The sequence below is a fragment of the Numenius arquata genome, chromosome 3 (genome assembly GCF_964106895.1).
Source record: "Numenius arquata chromosome 3, bNumArq3.hap1.1, whole genome shotgun sequence".
In the NCBI taxonomy this organism is placed as follows: Eukaryota; Metazoa; Chordata; class Aves; order Charadriiformes; family Scolopacidae; genus Numenius; species Numenius arquata.
In genome coordinates, this window is record NC_133578.1 from 36,534,547 (window position 1) to 36,556,250 (window position 21,704).

The window sequence follows — 21,704 nt, forward strand, 5'->3', positions numbered from 1 at the left end:
TAATCAAAAGCAGACAAAGAGTTCTCACTGGAAATAGAAGCCACTCCTACATGTAAGCCAGGAATTAAATGGGACTGCTCAGTTAGGCAACAGCAAGCGTATGCTTGTGGTACTGCAGAACTGAGTCATCGCTCCTTGTCTAAATACCATAAACACGAGAGCTTAATATGGCAGACAAGTAGCTATTAAGATGAGCATAGCATATTACCGCGTTCTCTCTTTTCACTTCACTAGCCACTAGGTGGTGACTTCATTACATTCTTTTCTTTGAGTTTAAATTCAATCTTGAATCACAAAAAATTATTTTTTTTTTCAGAGGAGCACTTACTTCAAATACATATTCATACATGTATGAAGAATAGGGAAAACTACTCCTCAAGCATCTCTGAATGCGGAACAAAAATTTGGGCTAAAAAACCTAGTTTTTAGACGCATACTGTTGTCTTCTATTAAGAGCTGAGATTTATTTTTTTTTTTGGTAGTAGTAGAAGAGAATAAAGTTGTTTTGGCAGATGAGATGTCGCTTTTGCCAAAAACAAAATGAATACACAAACAGAATCTATATTACACTGTATCTGCAGTTTAGTTTTAATCATGTTCAGAATTTAAAACACAGAGCTGGCAACAAGACTCCTGTGCTGCTGCATCTACATGTAAGGTGGCGTGATACAGAAAATCTTTCATAAACATTACTATTTACATTACAAAACAGGCAGCAGAGCTTGGCAGCTATGTCCTGATGGTAGCAGCACCATCTTTTCAACAGAGAACCATAGCTAAATGCTGAATGATCCTGCAAACAAATACTGACTGAAGCCCAATATTAGCAAAATACATGGGGAATGTTCTGTGTAAACATTGCAGTTAGAGGTAAAATCTGCACCAAGGCACAAACAGATCCATATAAACAAACACAATGCATCTTTGCTGGCCAAGGAAAATAAAGGTAGTTCTCTTTCAGGGTACATTTCTCATGGAAAGTAATGCTTCATACATGTGTCAGAAATCACAAAACACATAGATGTTGAAACAACAAGCAAAATACCTAAAGGAAACTTATCATGCTGGTGGAAAAAAATTCCATATTTCTGGGAAAATGCCTTTAAAAAGATCATAAAGTTATTTCAAAGGCAAAAGAGCCATCTATACAATTATTACTGCAGCTTTAATCTGTGGTTGGCTTGATTATTCAGGAAATATTTTGAAGGATGGGGAAAAATGATTTCTGTTAGTCTTCTTAATGACGAGGCCTCTGGCAGTGATTGGAGGAGTGTGGATACGAATGACTTAAAAGGATAAAGAGAAAAATCAAAGAGGTCAGCTTCTCTCTGACTTAAATGATATATCTCACCTTGCCAGTAAAAACTTCCAGGTCCTCCAAGTAGCACTCTGTCTCCCTTGGAGGGGAAAAAAAAAAATAATTAAAAAAGGAAAAACAAAAAACACATTAAACATATCTAAAGACAAGAGAACATGTGCTATGTTTATGGGAAGTAATCCCATATATGTATATCACTGTAGCTTCACTGACCTCAATACATTTTATTTTTTGATAGAATGACTAATTAAAAATGCATCTCATAAAATGCCAAGACAACAAACAATATGCCTTCAGTGACTTACTTCTTTATTTCATCCATTTAAAAAGCTAGGCAGAATTTTGCTCTTATTGTAATAGACCCTTCCACCCACATAAATCTAAGACAACAATTTCCTAATTGACAATTAGGAGGAAACATTAAGACTGTGACAAGGCAATCATAACATGTTTCCAGGTCAGTACGCAAAACTAGTTTCATCTACTGGGTCTGCCACTTTCTGTAACTTATCTCTAGAAAAGCTTAATTCAGAAAAGCTGTGATGCAATTCCCCTATACTTGGTATTCCTTGGTACAACCACAATCCACAAACCATTTTATGAAACTCTAACCACATTAGCTATCCCAGTGCTGGGAATTTGCTCCGTAAATACAGAATTGGGCCATAGGCTTTGCTGCATAACTAAGCCACTTATTCAGGTTTTAATCTTAAAAACTCCCATATTCACCACTCGGAAAAATCTAGGTCGGAGATTTGGAAATACCTTATACCCAGGCTTTGCCCACTCAGCTCAGGTTTTAGATTAGAGCCCAAGGTTGGTTTTAACTGGGGCTGGAGTCTGCACAGTAAGCCTGAGGGGTGGATGCAAATTAACTCAAATACTTAAAGTCCTATACTGCACTTTGCAGTTTCCTCTGGAGGAAAAACAAGTGTCCTCAGGCAAAGAGAGAAGGGGTATGACCCAATCATAAGACGTGAAGAACCAAAAAAATTGCCACATCACAAATAGGACTTGGATGGTCTAGAGTCTGCTAAACAATTTAGCTGTACAATGTAAGAAACCCTATAGTTAGTTCTCAGATTTGTGCACAGTTTTATTGCGCTTGGATTTAAAAAGTAATTGTGAATTTAAAAAAAAAAAGAAGTAGTAAAAAAGGCAGGGAGAACACAAAAGTAGAAGAAACCATAAGACAGACAACAAAAAAAGAAAAAGTCCACTTCTGCTAGCTGATGAGAAAAACATAATTCACAAGAACATTGTTTACCAGTTCCCTCTAGCAGGAAGCTTTTCTTCCTCAAAAGGTAACACTAGCTACGCACCGATCTCTTCAAAATAAGTATCTCAAAATACCTGACTGCTACAGTTTATTTCACTTGGGGACTACCTGCAGCAGAGGTGCATGGCATGAGGCTGGAAAAGCAGAGGATTTGTTCAGGACATGATTCCTACAAGAGGTGAAAGCGTGCTGCTGTGAACACGTGTAAGAAGAAACAGGTTTATAATACCAAAGCGGTCTGAAGTTATTTTTGCTTATTCACAAGGATGTGTTTGGTTGTGGGTTTTTCCCCTCAGGAACAGTAGTTTACATTTAGTTTCATAACAGCTGTGCTGGTATGTGGTCTGTGTCAGGGCTGTTGTTAACTTGCAGTTGTCTGCTGGCTCGTAGGAATTGAGAAAGAGTCCCATACCTTTGTAAAGTCAATACTAAATCCGCCTTGACAAAACCCCTGTCCATCTGCATCGATAGTGGCTACAAAAAAGAATGCATAGAAAAGAAAGTGAGAGAAAAAATAAATAAAATAAATATTATCAGTACTACATCAGATGACTATGTGGATACTTTCCAATGCATCTTCCTAAGTAACCTTGTGCTCCTGAACTCGAACCTCGGAATCTTCTTTTCTCCTAAATCAGTATTTTCTCTTGATCAACAACTCACAACCAAATACTGTATGTAACAACTTCAACACACCTATAACATTAATGTATGCTCTAGCTTAACACAGTCACAGTAAACAGCAACTCCATATTTCTTTGTATTTAATCTTCAAAAGTTTTGGGGGAAAAGATTTGCAGATTCTATTCAGGAAATAAGGGCTCTGGAAAATAGGGAATAATTTTTTCTTTTGGTATGGAATAAAAATCTGGAAGGTACATAACTGTAAGTTGTTTCAAGTACTGGCTTAAAACAAAAACAAAAAAAAAAAGCATACCTGGCTGAAAAATACCTCTAGACTCATCCGAACAAGGCTTGCTAATGGCTGAGTTAATGTTATGATTATACAGCTCAGAGCAGAAATGCTGAGGCCCCCTTATCTGGAAGTGTGACTACTTAACTAGCATGATTTAGTTTAATATATGCTTATTTAACAACTTTTTCTGTTGGACCACACTAGCTTTCATTCCTGCTGTTCACCAATGATTTTCAGCAAATAAAAAAAAAAAAAAATCCTAGCTTGAATGTTCAAGTTTCAGACTCCTGTATTTTAAAAAAGGTTATAAGCGTCTCAATAATCTACCAACTCAAACACATGATACGGATGTAAAGCCCTTGGAAAATAAGATTCAAAATGTTCAACAACGAATATAATTAAAACAATGCATCGCTATATATGTATGCATACATGTAAATCAGAACCTACTTGAGAAAAAAGTTGTCTTCTAAAATGAGCTTTCTCTTTAAATTACTTGAATAACAATAATTAAGCTTCAGAAAATTCTAGAGCTGGTCTTTGAAAACGCATTTGCTATATGATTTTGTTCAAGTGATTACTGCAGAAGTGGTCCTTCCAAAAACTGAAGTCCTCAATTCCAACAATACTTGGATCTAAGATTTCCCCCTGGCCTACAGTAGAGGAAGCAAGGTCTGGATCCTGCACACAAACTGGAGTAGAATTCGGGTGTCTGGATCCAGCTTAGGTTTGTTTGGTTTTTTTTCTAATTGCTATGAGGCTATACATGGAAAGGGGGAAATACCTGTAAAATATCCCGCTTCAAATGTACACAAAATAAGACACAAGAGAAATTCCAAATAGCAAAGCAACGAAGTGCTCTACACTCACTTGACCTGCAGGGTGCATATTCCACAGATTTAGATCCCGAGAGCAGGTAACAAGTTCCTACAGGCTCTCTCTCCTGTTTTGTTTCAGTCCTCCAGTGGTACAATGGGGCACAGGCCTAAGGAAGAAAACATGGCAGTGAGAAAACAAACTCCTCTTCAAAATGCTGGGGGGTATAGAATAATACAATAGAATTCCAATTTTCTACAGAATAGTAACAAAAAAATATTTTGGCGCGGGTACCATGTCTTGTTAGAGAAGATTTATAATATGAGTGCCTGGGCAGAAGTATCACCAGTTTGTATTTTTAGAAATAGATGATTTATTGCAAGAGTTTTAGAAATAATGATTTCTTAAAGCAACAGTGGGAAAGAGTTCATCAAGAACTTATAGTAGAACATTGTAACTTCAGGAAAATGAATTCTACTACTTTCCTCAAAACCAGACAAAAATGCTACAACCTTTGTTTATAGAGAGTTAAAAAAGGCCAGCCAATAAATTCTGAAAAAGACAAGCCATACTGACTACTGGGATTTTGTCTTGATTCTGAGTTATCTGGATCTTTTTATATTTTCTTCTACTACAGTATCCCAGTACTGAGACACTTGAATGGAATCAGAAACTTACCAGAATTTTATCGTTTTTGGATCTCACAGAGGCTCCAAACCACTGATGAGACTTAAATTCCAGTGGATCATCAGGAGCAAAATCTCTGTTGCCTGCAAAGAAAATGAAAAAGAAGCACAATTTTACAGGAAACTGTACAATAAGAATAAATAAATAAATGAAAAGCGAAGTCATTGGTTTTGATGCATATAGAGAAAAGCAGAAAACAGTAACATTGAAGGATATTACCTGTTCGTGGAAATAGACTTTAAAAAGGATTTCTTATTATTACTCACCTAGGGCCAAATACAGCTATTTTTACATACGAAGTATTTGACCAATACTAATTTCTTGTACGAGCACAAAGTTTACAGTATCTTTGACAGCGACAGAGTAAATACCTCATACTTGAGATATTTGACTTTCAAGTCAGATTACAGCAGCACTGCTCAAGAATCAGTGCCAAAGCCAAGTTAGGACTAATGCTTCTAGAAGAAACGTTGCCCTGATTAAATTGTGTGAGTTTTGCCTTTGGCTAGAATGGGGACAGAAATTCTTTTACTATTCTACCAAGTGTTAACATCTCTATTGTGAAGGTCACAGCAGTGCGAAAAGCACGGCAACTCGCTTGCTCACAAGCTACAAGTGAACTCAAAGGGTATTCAGTAACAAAAGCCTTAGAGAGTTTGCCTTACAGAAGAGTAAATTAAGTAAGGGATAATTTTGCACCAGTGTCTGTACGTTAACTCTTCGGTGACGAAAGTTGGTAGAAACAACTCCATGAGTGGTATTTCTGCAAGTGTGAACGTTGAAAGCCTTTAAATCATTCAATGTTTCTTATGTACTTTCACTGGAACAACAGTGGAAACCTTGCCAGCCTAATGAGAAAAATGTAACACTCTGGGAAAACATATCTTTTTTTAAAAAGTCACCTAAATCGCTGGTTTACAGTGCCTAGAGCTAAAGGAGTCAATAAGGTCACCAGCCATACATCTCTTCCACAGGCTGCTGGGGGAATCCCCAACCCTGCTATGAATCAGAGACCTGTGACTACTTGAATCAAAACACCTCGTAAAGAATGTTTTGTCTCCAGAGACTGCCATTAGGAAAATCCCATGAAAAGGACAACAAAAGTGATTCTAATCTGCAGTCAGCCAGAACAGACAAGTATCTGGACTACTGCTCTAACATTAGAACTATGTGAAAATCAATGCCGAGTTCATAACATCACAGAGAACTACTGTGTTTTTTCTAATTTCATCAAAGGTAATTAAAAAAAAAAACCCACTTCCTTCTGTCACCCCCTCCTCCACTCTCTTACTGAACGGGTGCTAAAGACATGGAGGACCTGCTGATTAGCACATCTGCACAGATTGACGCGCACTGGAACGTTTGTACTGTCACCTCTGCATAGTCTGGAGACCTGCGTGCCACCTTCACATAGCACAGAAAACCAGAACCAGATCAAGATGTTTTCCAAAGAGGGAATTGTCTTGAGCACACTCCTAAAAATCTCTGTTCTATCAACAGCTTTTCCCTTCCTTGACTTTAATTCATGAAAACTCACCCACGGACAGTTTTGCTCAAAGGATGCAGTTGGGCGACTGGGTTAGTTTCAGATGAAGCTGCAGCCAAAAGGGGTAGGAAATCCCATTTGCTCTGATCCGTATGTTCCTGCTGCCAGCCTCTGTCTTGGCACCGCTAACTTTTGGTCACAGTGTAATAACGTGAACCACCTAAGAATGAAACCTACTAAAAAAATATTCAACTGGATCAGGGACCAACCCGGCTGACTGCACGGGGAGGGAAGTGAAGTCTGGGGAACTATATCATTTTTGGCAGCATCAAGGACTTCGAATTGGTTTATTCTGCTTGTAACCGCACCCAAGGTTACGCAGCCTAGAAACACAGATTTGGCTTCTACCCTCTCTTTGTCCAGTTATTCTTGAATACAAAGAAATCTCTCAGCTTTACTTGTCAAACAAAGCTTTAAAGAATATCAGACTTAGTTACAGCATGGCATTTTACACCTTTCTCTACTATTGGATACTTACACAACGTTACATATCTATGCCTGAAAGGAAAGGTAGTATAGCAGTTGCTAGGTACTATACACGTTTCTAGGATGCGAAAGTCCCATTTAAGTTTAAAACAATAGGCAACAAGTAGAAGGAATGGTCTTGTTGCAACAGCGGGTAAACAGCCACTCAGCTTTATCAGCAATCTGATTTTATCAGAGGCGTTAAGGAAATTAGTTCCTTCAAGTTTCAGCTGAATGGATCAGCTGAGACAGCATAAAGCAATAAAAATAAATAAATAAATAAATAAAAAGACAGATTACTGGTGCCCACTACCCATAGGGACACTGGAGAAGAGGGGACCCAGTATTTTAACCAGCACACGCTGCCAAAACAACCCCTCTCTGCCTTTTCCCTGTCTATTCCTGAGCCGCAGGCAGTGCCCCTGCCCAAGGAAGAATCAATGTCCAGGACGGCAGCTACAAAAACTTCTCTCTCCCTCAGTCTTTAGGGAACAAAATTATTTTTTCTACAGTACTGAAAAAGCCCTGATCCAGCTCTAAATTGAGGATAATATCGGAAACCTCTCTTCAATTGTATTTTAATAGGTAAAAATCTAGGCTTTAGATATATTCAGAAGCTGGCATATAAAAAACTAGAATCTCCAAATCAGAAAGGAAACGACCATGACCTCAAGTTTATTACATTCCAAATGTCATGACTTCAGAAGCCAGCATTGTAATTTCTGAAGGCCTAAATAACAAATTAGGAATTTTTATGCCTAAAAAACCCCACCACAGAGTAAAACGTGCTCCATTAGGCAAAATTGGCTCCATTGGCTAAATAAATTATATTTATTTATAATACACTACCATTGCAAAATGTTTTATAAATTTCTTAGCCAAATTGCCTAATGTCAGTGTAGATGCACATAACATAAAACAACATCTGCTACAAGGTTAAGATGCCTTACGTTGAGTTTATCCTGTATTCAAAGCTTCATTAGGTTCTCTAAAACTAAGGGGGTGTCTCAGGGAGAGGGGGTTGCTGTTCTGCTTGAGACTGGCTGTAACACAGGAAAGTGCATTAAGACACAAAAACTAGGTCAAGTAGAAAGTATGTACACTGGAAACACGGACTTTTGAAATAAAAGTTACTTTTGTTCTTAAATAGAGAGTTAACATCAGATTTGACCTGTACTTAATGTTTGCAATTTTTTATTTACCCACCCTCATTCAAAATTCTCCCCAGGAAAACACTGTTTAAAGAGATTATGAGCCTTTCCCTCAGGTCCATAAGAGAAACTAATTTTATGAGGAAATTTGGAAAACACCTGTCATCAAAAATCCCCTTGCTGTTCACGAGAAACCTTTGATGTTTCTATTCCTGACCGGGGGAAAAAACAACATAAAGTACGCTTAACGTGAGCCCTAACTAAAGCAAACCAGTGTCAAATAAGGTGATTTAGCTGTACTGTAAAGTAGACTGGTCACAGGAAGATTAGATACCAGAAAGAAATTCTTTACTGTGAGGGTGGTGAGACATTGGCACAGATTGCCCAGAGAAGCTGTGGCTGCCCCATCCCTGGAGGTGTTCAAGGCCAGGCTGGATGGGGCTTTGAGCAACCTGCTCTAGTGGAGGTGTCCCTGCCCATGGCAGGGGGGTTGGAACTCGATGATCTTTAAGGCCCCTTCCAACTCTAACCATTCTATGATTCTATGATTTCTGTGTTTTAGTATAAATGAAGACCTTGACTTTATTATTATTTTATCATGGTATAACTTTTCAGTGCTAGTTATAAAAAAACAACAAAACCAAACAAAAAAAAAACCCCAAAGCCTTTCCCCATACCCTTTAAAAACAGTACCCACATTAAATGAAGCAAACTGTAATACAGGTAGGATTTAAACCTACAGGGATTTATAAATGCAGACCAACATTGTGATGTAATATAGTCAGCCTTGTTGCTATAACGGTTCTTACAGCCACTGCTCTTTTTCTTGTATTTCGAAATTCTTTTCATTTTTGAGTGTCTCAAGAATACCTTAGAAATGTCATTAAACCAATGATGCATTTTTTAAATGGGCATTCAAAGAAATATATCTAGGCAATATAAAGTATGTTCTGAGTAGATTTATTCAAGAAAACGTTCAGAGTTTTTACACAATGCTATTTGTCAGACTAAAACGCAGCCGCAAGAAGGACTTCCACTTGATGGGTCATTAATTCCAGGATTATGTCATTTGACCATAGGGTATTTTTTGTATCCATAAAGGCAGCTTATGCCGTGGTTTTTCCTATGCTTCTCATTGCAGTAGACATCACATGATGATTTTACATAACTCTTTCATTAGGGAAAAAGGGCTGATATGCCAAGTCAACAGTGCTTTGTCTCACAAAGTACTGTCCAGGTGGGGTGACTGGGTTGTCAAGGAAGGAACAGAATTGCTTTAAAATCTGCTGGATCTGTTGGAACGGGTCCAGCGGAGGGCCATGAAAATGATCAGAGGGCTGGAGCACCTCCCCTATGAAGACAGGCTGAGAGCTGGGGTTGTTCAGCCTGGAGAAGAGAAGGCTCCGGGGAGACCTCATAGCAGCCTTCCAATATCTGAAGGGAGCCTACAGCAGAGCTGGAGAGGGGTTCTTTGTCAGGAAGTGTAGTGACAGGACAAGGGGTAATGGTTTTAAATTGGAAGAGGGGAGATTTAGATTAGATATTAGGAGGAAATTCTTTACTGTGAGGGTGGTGAAGCACTGGAACAGGTTGCCCAGGGAGGTTGTGGATGCCCCTTCCCTGGAAGTGTTCAAGGCCAGGCTGCATGGGGCTTTGAGCAACCTGCTCTAGTGGGAGGTGTCCCTGCCCATGGCAGGGGGGTTGGAACTGGATGATCTTTAAGGTCCCTTCCAACTCTAACCATTCTATGATTCTATTAAAAAAAAAAAAAAAAAAAAAATCTATTACAAAGGTGCGTTGTTGCTGGTGGCCAATGGGATGTTGTCATTTTACTGCACAACATAGGATTTAGATTTATAAATGAAACTGATGTGGAGGGAAGCTGAGTAGAAACTGAAGAAAAGGGGAAAAAAAAAATAATAGTCTAAGCCATCTTCCAAATAGTAATAAAAAGATCAAAAGTTCTTTCAGTGGTGAATTTCTTTTGGCTATCAGCTTGGGATAGCTGGCACCTTCTTTTTCCAAGGTAAATGTTATCAGTTACAGAAACAATGGTGTTACTACAAAACGACTGCAGTTGAGTAAGCGGATCAAGTTGTAACTTGCCTGCTTGCATGGTAATGAGAAAACTGAACTAAAACATCTGCCCCTGATCTCGAGTGCCAGACTTAACCGAGATAAACATGAGGCAAGAGGCAGCGGACTGATGAAGCCCGGTTCAGTGCCATCATACTATGAATACTCAAGAAGTTGTAAAATTCGAATAGTCACCCAATTCCCAGAATTTCCATTAAAATAAACCTCTTTATAACTAAGTATGCCCATTCAAAGTAAATGATGTGCCCCCTTCTAGGTAAAGGGAAACTTTATGTCGCTAGCCATAAAGACAGACAAACTTAAAAAAATATGCAAGAGCCCTTTTTTCTTAGTATGAGAACTTTGCGTGGTATAGAGCTAGCTAACTTCCATCCAAAATCACGGTGATTTCAACCTTAGTTAATGAGGCAAGAGTGAGCGCGTACAAGCTTATCTTTACTTGAAACTCCCCGTGGCGTGAGGCAGCTGATGATTTAGCAACCTTGGTTTAACCACAGTGTTTTGTTAATGACTCAGGGAGACGGGAATACAGAACTTCCCACAACTCCCCTTCCCTCTTCTGAGATACGAATCCTGCTTCTTTCCCTGGGTGGTGCTGGAACAAAAGCATCTTTTCCCTTTGCCTAATATAAGAAAGATGGCTTTTTTTTTTTTTTTCTTTCCAACTTGTCATAGGGTTGAGATCCAGCTACGCGCACACACAGAGCCAACAGTGTTCGTGCAGGAGTCTACCTAATCACAAAAGCATGAGCATTTTTCCACTGTCAGCTGTAACAACACGCGGAGGAGGTTTTACACATTCTGCTGCCCTCTTTTGTATTCAGAGCAGTACCCGGAGCCCCGCGCAGACTTCCATACACCCTACCAGCACACCCGATGAGGACAACCACCAAACTTCAACGGGGCCGAGCCAATGATAGATTTGGTGAGATAAAAATCAATCCATTTTACTACAAATGAATGAATGGCCTTCACAAGATTTACAGCTTTCTTGTTGAGTACGTCAACAGCCCTTGAGATCGAAATCCCCATGGAGATTACACCCTTATACCAATAAAACCCACCAGCTAAAAATAAAACAGTACTTTTTTAGAGCATGTTATTGTCACAAAATACTGACCTAGCCCACATTTCCTTATTCCATAAGTGGAAAAGATGGAGTTACAAACAACTGATTCATTTGCACAAATGATCAAAATCTCCAAAAGGCAAATATAAGCTCACGACACCCACTCCAGACATAACTTCTCAACATCAGCAGATGCTGTGCAATGCTACTGCACGGAGCTGCGCAAGGCAGTTAAAATACCCACTTCAAACTAAATAGGTCACAGATAGATACAGCCATGCCAAACTGGTGGTTTAGGCTTCCAAACAAAGACTCCTATTGTCTAAATTCACCCACTTGAGGATAGGAAAAAAAAAAAAGCAACCAAAAAAACGTGGAAACATAAGGAGGAATCAGGAGAGTTTTTATAAGTATTTTCCTTTTCAAACGCTTCTTTCCCATCTTTTAGCACAGAGCAAAATAACCAGTCTTAGAAGAACTTCATACAAAAAATATTTAAGAACACACCATTTCTCTAAAATTACTCTGGTACGTCAAAACACATGGGAAGGGGAGGAGAGGAGGGACAGGACAACAGTCGATAAAACTTTATGCAGCCAGAGGCTACACTGAATTCTTTTTCCGAAGCAGTAAAAACACACCACGCAGAGCTGAAAATATTTGAGATGCTCCCAGTTTTCTGCATTCAACAGCTTCTGTAAGTTTCCCCACTCTTGAACTTTGAGATCTGACACAGAGCATGAAAGCAGTAGGGAAAGCTTTTACCAAAAGCAGGAATGACAATTTAGCAGCGCGTCGATCTGTTACCCTGTGTCTCCCAACAACACATTGTCCGAGCGGGCAGATCTTTCTGTGCTAAAAACGAAATCTGCAACTCATTAGCATAGAAGTTCAAAGTTGGTTTATGAGCGTATTTTCCCTTTGCAACAGTCCATAGAGCTGTCTGCATTTCATCAGATTATTCTAAACGCAGAAGCTCTTGAAACAGCCTCAGTACTCCACTTTTTAACGCTGACCCTAAAGAGCTGCGCTTTCGAGCATCTTGGACTGCAGCAGGTAGATTTCTCAAAGTTTTCATCTAAAAACTGGTGGGTTTTGCAAGAGAAACTTGATCACCACAAACCAGTTTCGTTACATTTTAACAAAAAGCCATGGGGAGCATGAAGAAATGCTGTTTCTACCAACCCACTTCCCGGTACTGTTGACTGATGAAGAGCTAGAACCCCAAAGATGAAAAGTAAAATAACATGAATAATTACGGAGGAGATTGTTTCCTTTTGGAAAACAAGCACATAGCAAACTCATTTGTTTTACATTAATTTGCTACATATTGCTGACATGTGTACAGTCTGATTAACTCCAACTGGTTACATGGGTCTCTGAAGAATTTTTTGTTTGTTTGTCAGCAGGAAAATTCAGAGTGATTCCGCTCTCTAAAATTCCGCGGCCAAATAATGGAGTTATTTATCTAGATGTCAGACAATTAGCTAAGTGTATCCACCCTGCTATTCCGTGCATGCCAAACCGGCTTCTTGATTTTCCTAAAAAGCACATTTGACCACCCCTCTGCTCACTGATTTTGTTGTCTGGCTCCATGAGCTTTTGATCTTCCCCTCTCATAGAAAAAACATGTTTATTTTTATACATTAAAAAACCCGACAACTATACAAAACAAATAAAACTCGCAGAAAAAAACTTAACTTTTCAAGAATATTTTCCCTCAGCAAGATTATGGAAATACTTTCCGTAATATTCAGGTACTATCTATGCAAGCTTTACTGTGCTAATCTGTGAAATCTTTGGACAAAAAAAGGCGAGGGAGAATAGAGGTGTCTTTAAAACAAATGTTCTTGGACCTCTGCCTCAAAACTGATCAGGAAGAGAAAACAGACTGCTGTATTAAATGCATTCCTTTTACAGTTTACCCACAAGAAATATGTTTCTCCTGGAAAAAGCTGCTAAGCTGCTGGCAGATGAAGCCAACTGCTCACTAGACACTCTTCAGCTTTCTAAGAGAGGAACCTCCTCTCCAGTCACTTGTAGAAAGAGTGGTAGTAGGACTCAGAAAGCTGCAAGAGCAATTTTCCCACCATTTGCTTTCACAGATCCTTTCTCCTTTGTAAGATTCGGAACATTCTCCTATTGCTATGGATTAAAACAACAAATAAACTAAACTTTCAGTCACAAAATTTCCCCCCAGTGCTTGTTCTAAAGAAATAGTCTCCTACGCATTCTGAAACTCTGCAAGTTAACTGAGATAGAGGGAAAAAATATCCCAAGTATTTTACATAACAATTCAATTGGAACTGTAGTGATGCTGTGGCAATTGTAGTAAGAAGCCAAGATATGAAAGAATACAAATACTGAATACAATTTGCTGAGTACAAATACTAAGGGTTAGACCAGATCACCCTTGAGGTCCCTTCCAAACTGGTATTCTATGATGCCATAGTTCAGAAACCTTAGGTTTGTAACAGTGACACATTTAGCTTCTGAATTAACAAGGTAAACAAGAATAAAGTCAAAGAAGTTCAGCACTTAGATAGCACTTTCTAATCAGATCTTTTTCTACCTAAAATTTCAGGGTAACCCATTACAGGAACAGATACAAGCACTGCTTCCTTATTAAGTTGTGCAACAGTACCAGCAAAAGCTGCCTCTGAGGAAGCTGGTGGGTTCCCTTTTAACTTTAACCTTTATGTGCTTTTAAGAGCAAAAACCAACCTGAAATGCCTAACGATACTTGAAAGCCTTTAAAAAAAAAAATTTATTCTAACTTTCTGGCCAAGTATGCACAAGCACATGCAGCACAGCTATATGCACCCCTGAATTTGAGGGCATTTTCTACCACACATGTTTGTTATGCAATTTTCACGTAGTCGTAACTACATTAAATCAAAGCCAACTGATGTCAATGCTAAAATGCTCAGAAGCCCCACAGCGAAGCATCTTTACATTTGGGAAGTGTTAATGTGTGATATAAACATTTTGTCTTCCAAAGCCACCATGTGTACCAGAACGTCAAAAGCAATTAGTACAATATGCACAGAAACACACGCACACAAACATACATACAGAATATTCTCTAGTGTATTTCTACATGTGCTGGGGGACCTAGGACAAGGGGAGATCCACCTTCCCCTTCGCAAGTATATCACTGATTTAAATGAGGAAATACACTGTGTAGGACCAGTGAAAGAACATTTTTTTTTTCTGGCCAGCAGTTTAAAAATTGTAATATATGCTTTAATGAGGGTTTGTTTGTTTTTTTTTTATGTTACAGGCTGGTGAGGAGGACATGAAAGGGAGATAAATACATATAATTTCAGCATGAGAGCGACGCAAGTTCCATGAACGGACTCCTGTTGCGCAGCTGCCCTCCTCAAAGAGCCGAGTTGTCATGCACAGGAAGGAAGAAATGAAGTGGTAAATTTGGTACTACCAGGAACTATCAGCTTAATGACTTATCGCTTTCCTCCAGAGAAGCCGGGGTGACAGTAAATGCAAGTAACAAGCAATTCTGGTATATGGCAAGGGCAACTCCTCCTCCAAAGCTGAAGGTAAAGCAGCTAGTACCTTCTCTGCTGGGCTACATTGCCTTTGTCTCGCGTAAATGACCAGGCTTCTGGGCCAACACAATATTTAAGCCACAAGCAAGCGTTAGAAAATAAAACCTAACTCTGTGCAGTCACTGCTGTGCACCTGAGCTCAGTGTGGCCTTTGTACAGATGGGGAAGAGAAAAGGACGCATAAAGTTGGAGGAAAACTTAACTAAAACCAAGCAACATTTAATAAGAAAAAAGAATAATAAGTGTGAGAGAAAAAACCCTTGCTTGCTGGACCCTCTGTAAAATCCTGCTCTCATATTTATTAGTGATACAACCAGGAGACAAGTGGACAAACGCAACCTCACGCAGTCAGAACAAGACTCGTTCTTTCCTCTGTTCCCTTGCTACATCCACAGCACAGAAACAAGGTCTCCTTCTTGCTCTCAGAGACCGCATGCAAGATGCAGTGGCTTGGCCAGGTCCGGGATCTGCCAGCGACGCTACCTGGCACAGGGAAACAGCCGAAGGAACAAGGGCATGCCTTCTAGTAATTATGATTTTGCAATTCCACATACGGAGTTTGGCATCAACAGGTAAACAGAGAAAAGCCACCAGCACAAACGTTCTCATTATTTTCAGGTGTCAGATTTCTCATTAGCTGTAAACAATCAGAAAAGAACTCCAAAGAAACCCATCTAATAAATTATGCAGAACCTGTGCTGTTTTTTCCAGTAACAAAACAGCTAAATAATCTTGGAGGGGAAAGGGAAAAGAAAAATTAAGAATCTGCCTTGTATTGCAGGGCTAAGCAATACCTCCGGCATCACAAATCATATTACACAAGAGTTGGAAGTAGCGATGGATGAGCCTGAATTCTTGCAGAGGTTCCGTTTAGTCATCTAGAAAAAGCACCTTGGCGTTAGCACCACAAATCAGTGGTCCAGTCTGCTTCCTATTTCCTGCGAAGGGAATCACAGATCTTCCCTAAGCCCTCTCACCGCACGTATGTTTTACCAAAGGTAGGGGCAGGCAGGAGTGGGGCTTTACACTGTGGTGGCAGTAAGATGTTGTCATCATAACGTAGGGAGTCAACCATTGTATTATGCACAAAGAAAAAGACATTTTATTTTGTCTCAGTGCACTTATTATTTTATTATACTGAAATACAATGCCTCTTTTCACCCAGAGAATAATTGACAAATGCATTATTTCCCAATTCATTGCCACAAAGCTGAAATAAGTTAAAATGTGCTTGAACGAAATCCTCTTAAGCCATTATGACCTGCTATTTTTCCTTTTAAATTTCAAGCAATTAACATGCCCATTACTTAAAGGCAAATTATGAGCAAAACACTGTTTGTTTGTCCGGTAGCATATTCCTTAAGCACAGACACACGGCAAAGCAGCGTGGCCTCTCTATCTACTCTGCCCGGCATATGGAAAAGCCTACTGCAAACGTTGACAGTATAAACAGATAAATGCACTGCAAAGCCCACTGGAAGATGCATCAAGAACCTACACAGGCGCCTCCTCTTTCCCTACCAGAAGTTTTTTGGATATTATATTTGTGATGATTATTAATTAGGGACGTCTAGATTCTTTCTTTGAAACAAACACCGCATTTGTATACCAGCAAACAATAATCCCCAAGTTAAAAATAAATAAATAAATAAATAAATGTAAAACTATTCTTGCTGTCTCACACCGATGCGGACAAAATGTCACACTTTGCAGCTTACTAGAGATCTTAAGTAATGTTGCAGAAAGGTTTCTGTAAAGAGATTGATAACCACTTAAGTTTTGTGTGTACCATTACATACTTTCCCCCCCCACCCCCCATGGGAACTGGTAACGTAATAGTTTTCAGAAAAATATATGGAGGTTCCAGACATCTGCATACCCTCGTGGTATACCTTGACAATGGAATTGGAAGAGGAGCTTCTCCACTGTATCGTACGTGATTTACAAGGGCTGCATAATAGGCTTTAGACTGCCAAGTCAAAACACCAGCAGAGGCAGGAATGAATTATAACCAACTAGACCTAAAAAGCACAGGTGCTTCCTCTGCCGTACCATATGGGTCTTGCTAATCCACTCCCGTGACGTGGAAAGGTTTTTCCGCTGGCCTGATAACATGCTGTGGAAAACGGGATTCAACACTGAACGGCTCAAGCGGCAAAGCACATGCAGCGCATTCTCATATGACCTGCCACAGCTTGTGGAAATCGCTGTGTGCACCAGAGCACGAAGACAGAGCCAAACGTTTAATGTCAGCATTGTCGCTGCTCAGCTTGAGTGGGTAAGCTCAGAACTGGGTAAGCAACGCCTCTGACCTGAGGCACCCCGAGAGCTGCCGTCGTTAAGCGTCACAAATCCCGGGAAGCTACATCCAACAGGAAAAATAAAAAAATAGAAAAAGACCTTTTTTTTTTTCAGTTTGAAGCTTTTACGCCCAGTTTCAGATGAAACTTCTGAATATCTCCGCATACACCGTCTTTGCTGATATTAAGAAATGTTATCTTTCCTCATATACCGTGTTCTTAACAGGCAATAAGCCCTTGGGGTTTATTGGAAATTAGGTCATGAAATGTTTTAGGATTGCTGGAAAGTACAGAGGAGAAATATAAATAGGTTAAAACTAAAGAAGAATAATGTATGCTCGCTCAGGTTCCCAGCACACACCAAGGACAACAAAATTCTCAAAGAGAGGAGAGGAAAAAGCCCCAAAAATCCACCAAGCCTTCACTAGTTGCCAATCCAAAACCAGCTGCATTCACACCCAGCATCAAAAGACCCCACGCAAATCCGAATCCCTTCTGCACTCTCGCTCTAGGATCAGAGCAGAGACTCCCCATCTTCCCCCACAGCAAACTACGTGTTACCTGTGGAGTCAAAGATAATTGGCTGGCAATTTCTGTTGGAATTCCAGTTACATTTGAGCACCTGGCCTCCTTCTACGATGTTGTGCTGGGTAGTGTTTGCTTTTGGAGCTCCCACCAGAAGAAATATCCTGCAGTAAAAAAGAAGAAATAAAACAAAGGTTTCAAAACCTAAGGTACAGGCATTGTTACTTTATGACATCTGAAGAGTTAATAAAAGCAAAACTCTCGCCCATTCAAATCTACATCTGACTAGAACTACTTTTTCAGAGAAAGTCATATTAGGTTTAGGTCTTGGGTCCCTCTTTTCTGCAAGCAAAAGCAGGCAAAAATCCCCAAAACAATTACCATGAAGCAGATAAAAGTATTCTGTCCTACTTAAAATAATTTTTGAAGTGAGATAAACACCTTTTGTATTTTTTTTCCACTTTTAAAAATACTTATGTATGCAGAACAGGAAATTGAGTTTCTTAACTTAGAGAATTAACACAGGTAGCATAATTTCTGGTTAATTTTGTCAGTAACTACATTCAATGAAGTCAGTCAAAAACGGAAACAATATATAAACAAAACAGTAGTGCTTCTGAGCTCAGAAGGTACTAAGTGGTGAGTCAGCCTACCATTAGCAAATGCTCTTTTTAAAAGAGTCTCCAAGTACCCAAGTGACCGTCAACCACAGGTTTGTACATTAATGAATCTTTAGTGAAATTAATTACACAGCAATCATTTTCTTTTTAAGTTCTGCTGTGCTTTTTATAAATCTCTGATTATACAAACACGTTAAGTGCACTCTGAGCAGGAACTGCAACAAGATTATGCCTGTGCCCGTGCTAAAATTCAGAAGTTGCAAAATAAGAAACAGATTTAATGAAAAAACAGACCAAACAAGATTCTTAGCATCTTCCAACAAGGTTATTAACATCTTCCAGGAACTCCAAGTCCTCTGAGACACACTTAACTCAACAGCACTTTCCTGAGGAAGTCAATTTGGAGTAGAGACAAAGACGTATAGAAGACATAAAACCAAATGCTTCCTTTCACCAGAATCTTCTCTGTTGTTTCCATTTAAACTGTTTAAGAGAGCTTGCAAGTCTCATCATCCCGTAACAGGCATTACAGTTACTTAGTTTTGAAACCGAGATAAGCTGAACGAGCTGCAAGACTGGTTGGAGAGAACGTCTACAGGTAGGCAGATCCAGACTGATCAAACTCATTCTGGTTTTCACAGTACAGAGCTGAGTTTATATTTCTTAATACATAAATAACAGGTATAAACATGTATCGCCTCCTCCAAGCTCAATTCACATGAAGACCGACATAGGCTACTAGTTTTCAACTCACTTGAATTTGCAGAACCTTCTAAATTTCCTGGTGTGCACCCTGGCAGGAAATCTAGACTAGCTGGCAATCTATTTGTTTCCCTTAGTTGCCATTCATAGACTCTCTAGATTCCAAGAGCAAGAATTTGAAATGCTTTAATCAACTTAAAATATTCTCTCTGGGCATAACAGAAATGCTTCAAAATAGCCATCATAATGCCAAGTGAAGAAATACATTCATTATTATAATTACAATCTATTAAACAAGTGATAGCTTGCCTCCCGCTTTACTCCTGTATCACTAGCATTTGAGAAGGCCCCCAAATTAAATACTTGTTTAAAAAGATAAATCATTCCCGTTCTAATAATATATTTTAAATCTTTCTTAAGATAATCTTTGTGATGAAGTTTATTAACAAGATTACCAATAAAGGAATCACTATGGGACGCCACAAAGGTTTAGTCACCTCTTTTTCCAAAGCACAAAAAAAATAATGCATCTTTATCACGACAGACCAAATGAGCAGATTTTTTCATCAGTCTTATAATAATATACAAGTTACCTAAATACAAAGAAGTCTCTAGCCCACATACTTTGGGAAAGGGGGAATAGAGGGAAATGCGTTATTGCCATGGGACTACACCAGCGATGCTTTGATGCTGCCGATCTCCTACATGATGCCACCCCCTGCCCCAGCACAACGCTGCCAGGACTGGGAGCGCATTGACATCCTCAGCAGTTCAGTTTAGGGAGGTATACTTACAGGAATAAACACTTGCCAGGGGCCAATAAACAGAAACCGGTATTTCCATGTACTTGTACGCTGGAAGATAGGCTATCGAATGCAATTCTTTTAAGGCATGGCGTGTATGAGAAAACTTTTTCAGTTTTTATAAAGTTATGTTGGGGCACTTAGTGCTGTAGTTATGCCCCCCGTCAGGCACCACATGGCACCCTGACACAGGACTACCGCTTTCACTCTTGGGATAGGTCTTTCGTACTGGACTTCTAAACACGCTTTATTTTGGTACCCGCAGGTCAAAATAGACTGAAACAGCAGCTTGAGCATTCGAGAACTATTACCACTCCTTTATCGTCAGGCTAGTCATTCCAAATAGCTTTAGCTTGGCTAAATTAACTTCATCTCTAATAACTCATGTAAAGAACAGGCGATAAATAAAAATTCACCAAAGCAACAACAGAGGTGTAGGAACCAAGTGACACACGTGACACTCAGTAGAAATCACGTAACAAGGCTCATTTTACTAAACACTTTTTGCTATTGATGCTGCAAAACAGTTCACTCAGCTTTCTACTTTTCGCTACAGTTTTTTAACTGCGGCCACGGCAGAGCTGGCTGTTCATCACTACCTTTCATTCTCCTCCAAGCACCTGAGGGAATCTGCAGGCATTCCAGTCTGCGGGATGGGTGTGTTCATCCTTCTTCAACGATGGGGAAGACACAGGCCTATGTCTAGAGGGCACGGCATATACATGTGTTTCTGGCTATTTTGGGAGGCAAAAAGACCCGTCTCCATAGGCATAAATTCAAAATTTAACACCATTAGAGCCCATTCCCGTGAAAGTTGCACAGCTACTTCATTTCAATTATAAGCTTAAATTTAAGAAAAAGCGCAGCATTAGATTTTGGCTTCACAGATACAGAGTAACATCCAGCCACTGCTAAAAATTGAGCAGAAAATTCACTTAAAAATATGAAGGAGTCTTCCGTGTTGTCTGAAAACCACCAGTGTTCTAAGTTTAAAAAAAAAGACAACCAAAACCAAGCCAACGCTCTTTTCTTTTACAGCCACACACTTTAAGGTCAATTTTTTTAATAAAAATAACGCAAAGGTTCCAAATAGTAATTTCAAGGAGAGCTGGGTCACGTAATTCCTTATCGGAAAGCAGGAAAGAAAGTTTACTACATGCATTAACCAGTCTCCTGATAACTCGGCAGCCACACATGCTGACTAAAAATAAGGGGAGGGACACAAATAGAACCTTTTTTCTTTTAGTGCTAAGACTTACAGGATTAAGACAGCACAGAAAGATGTTGCAACATGTGCAAGTTAAGACAGGATGACTTCTAGTATTTGCAGGCAATAAAGAAATGCAAACAAGGCTGGCTGATGCACTGCAAAAAGACTTGCTCAATAGCTATAGAACTTGTTTATAAAGTTTTATGAGCTAAAGATGGTGAGAGAGAGGCAGAGAAAATCCCCTCAGCATGATGGAAGCCAGCAGCTTTTCCAGCTTTAAAGCCCTTTCTTAAGATGGGAAAGGAGGGGAAAAGAATGGCAAAAGCTGGATCTTCATGTAGCCTGCGCCTGAGAAATACAGACTAATTCATTACGGCAACACCACGACTTTGAAATTAGTGACAAGACTATTCAAAAGTCTGAAACAGACCAATTACTGGACACTGCCTAATTTTCGTTTATCTTGAAATGAGGCCATAATTCAGGAAACAGACGCGGGGGGTATTTACACAGAACTTTTTCTTCTCTAGACTCCTCAGCAGCTTTGTGGCCGGCGCATGGAGCACAAACTCAAACACAGCACTTCTGCAAAGAGCACTCAAAAAGGAGAACAGCAGAACTTCTGAAACTT

The 21,704-nt window shown here is 39.5% G+C and overlaps 1 protein-coding gene and 1 long non-coding RNA gene across 2 annotated transcripts in view; one reads left to right on the forward strand and one right to left on the reverse strand.

Annotated features, from left to right (window-relative positions):
* Positions 1-16,545, forward strand: part of LOC141463501 (uncharacterized) — a 51,116-nt gene extending 34,571 nt beyond the window's left edge. The window contains exons 3-4 of the long non-coding RNA XR_012463229.1: positions 10,951-11,200; positions 14,628-16,545. This is a non-coding gene — a long non-coding RNA (uncharacterized lncRNA). The remainder of the gene's footprint in view (positions 1-10,950; positions 11,201-14,627) is intronic.
* Positions 1-21,704, reverse strand: part of ITGAV (integrin subunit alpha V) — a 51,702-nt gene that overhangs the window by 29,134 nt on the left and 864 nt on the right. Inside the window, exons 2-6 of the mRNA XM_074145949.1 lie at positions 17,775-17,902; positions 5,008-5,099; positions 4,384-4,498; positions 3,010-3,071; positions 1,352-1,397 (exon numbers count right to left, since the gene is read on the reverse strand). Of these exons, the coding sequence (XP_074002050.1) occupies positions 1,352-1,397; positions 3,010-3,071; positions 4,384-4,498; positions 5,008-5,099; positions 17,775-17,902 (443 nt within the window). The remainder of the gene's footprint in view (positions 1-1,351; positions 1,398-3,009; positions 3,072-4,383; positions 4,499-5,007; positions 5,100-17,774; positions 17,903-21,704) is intronic.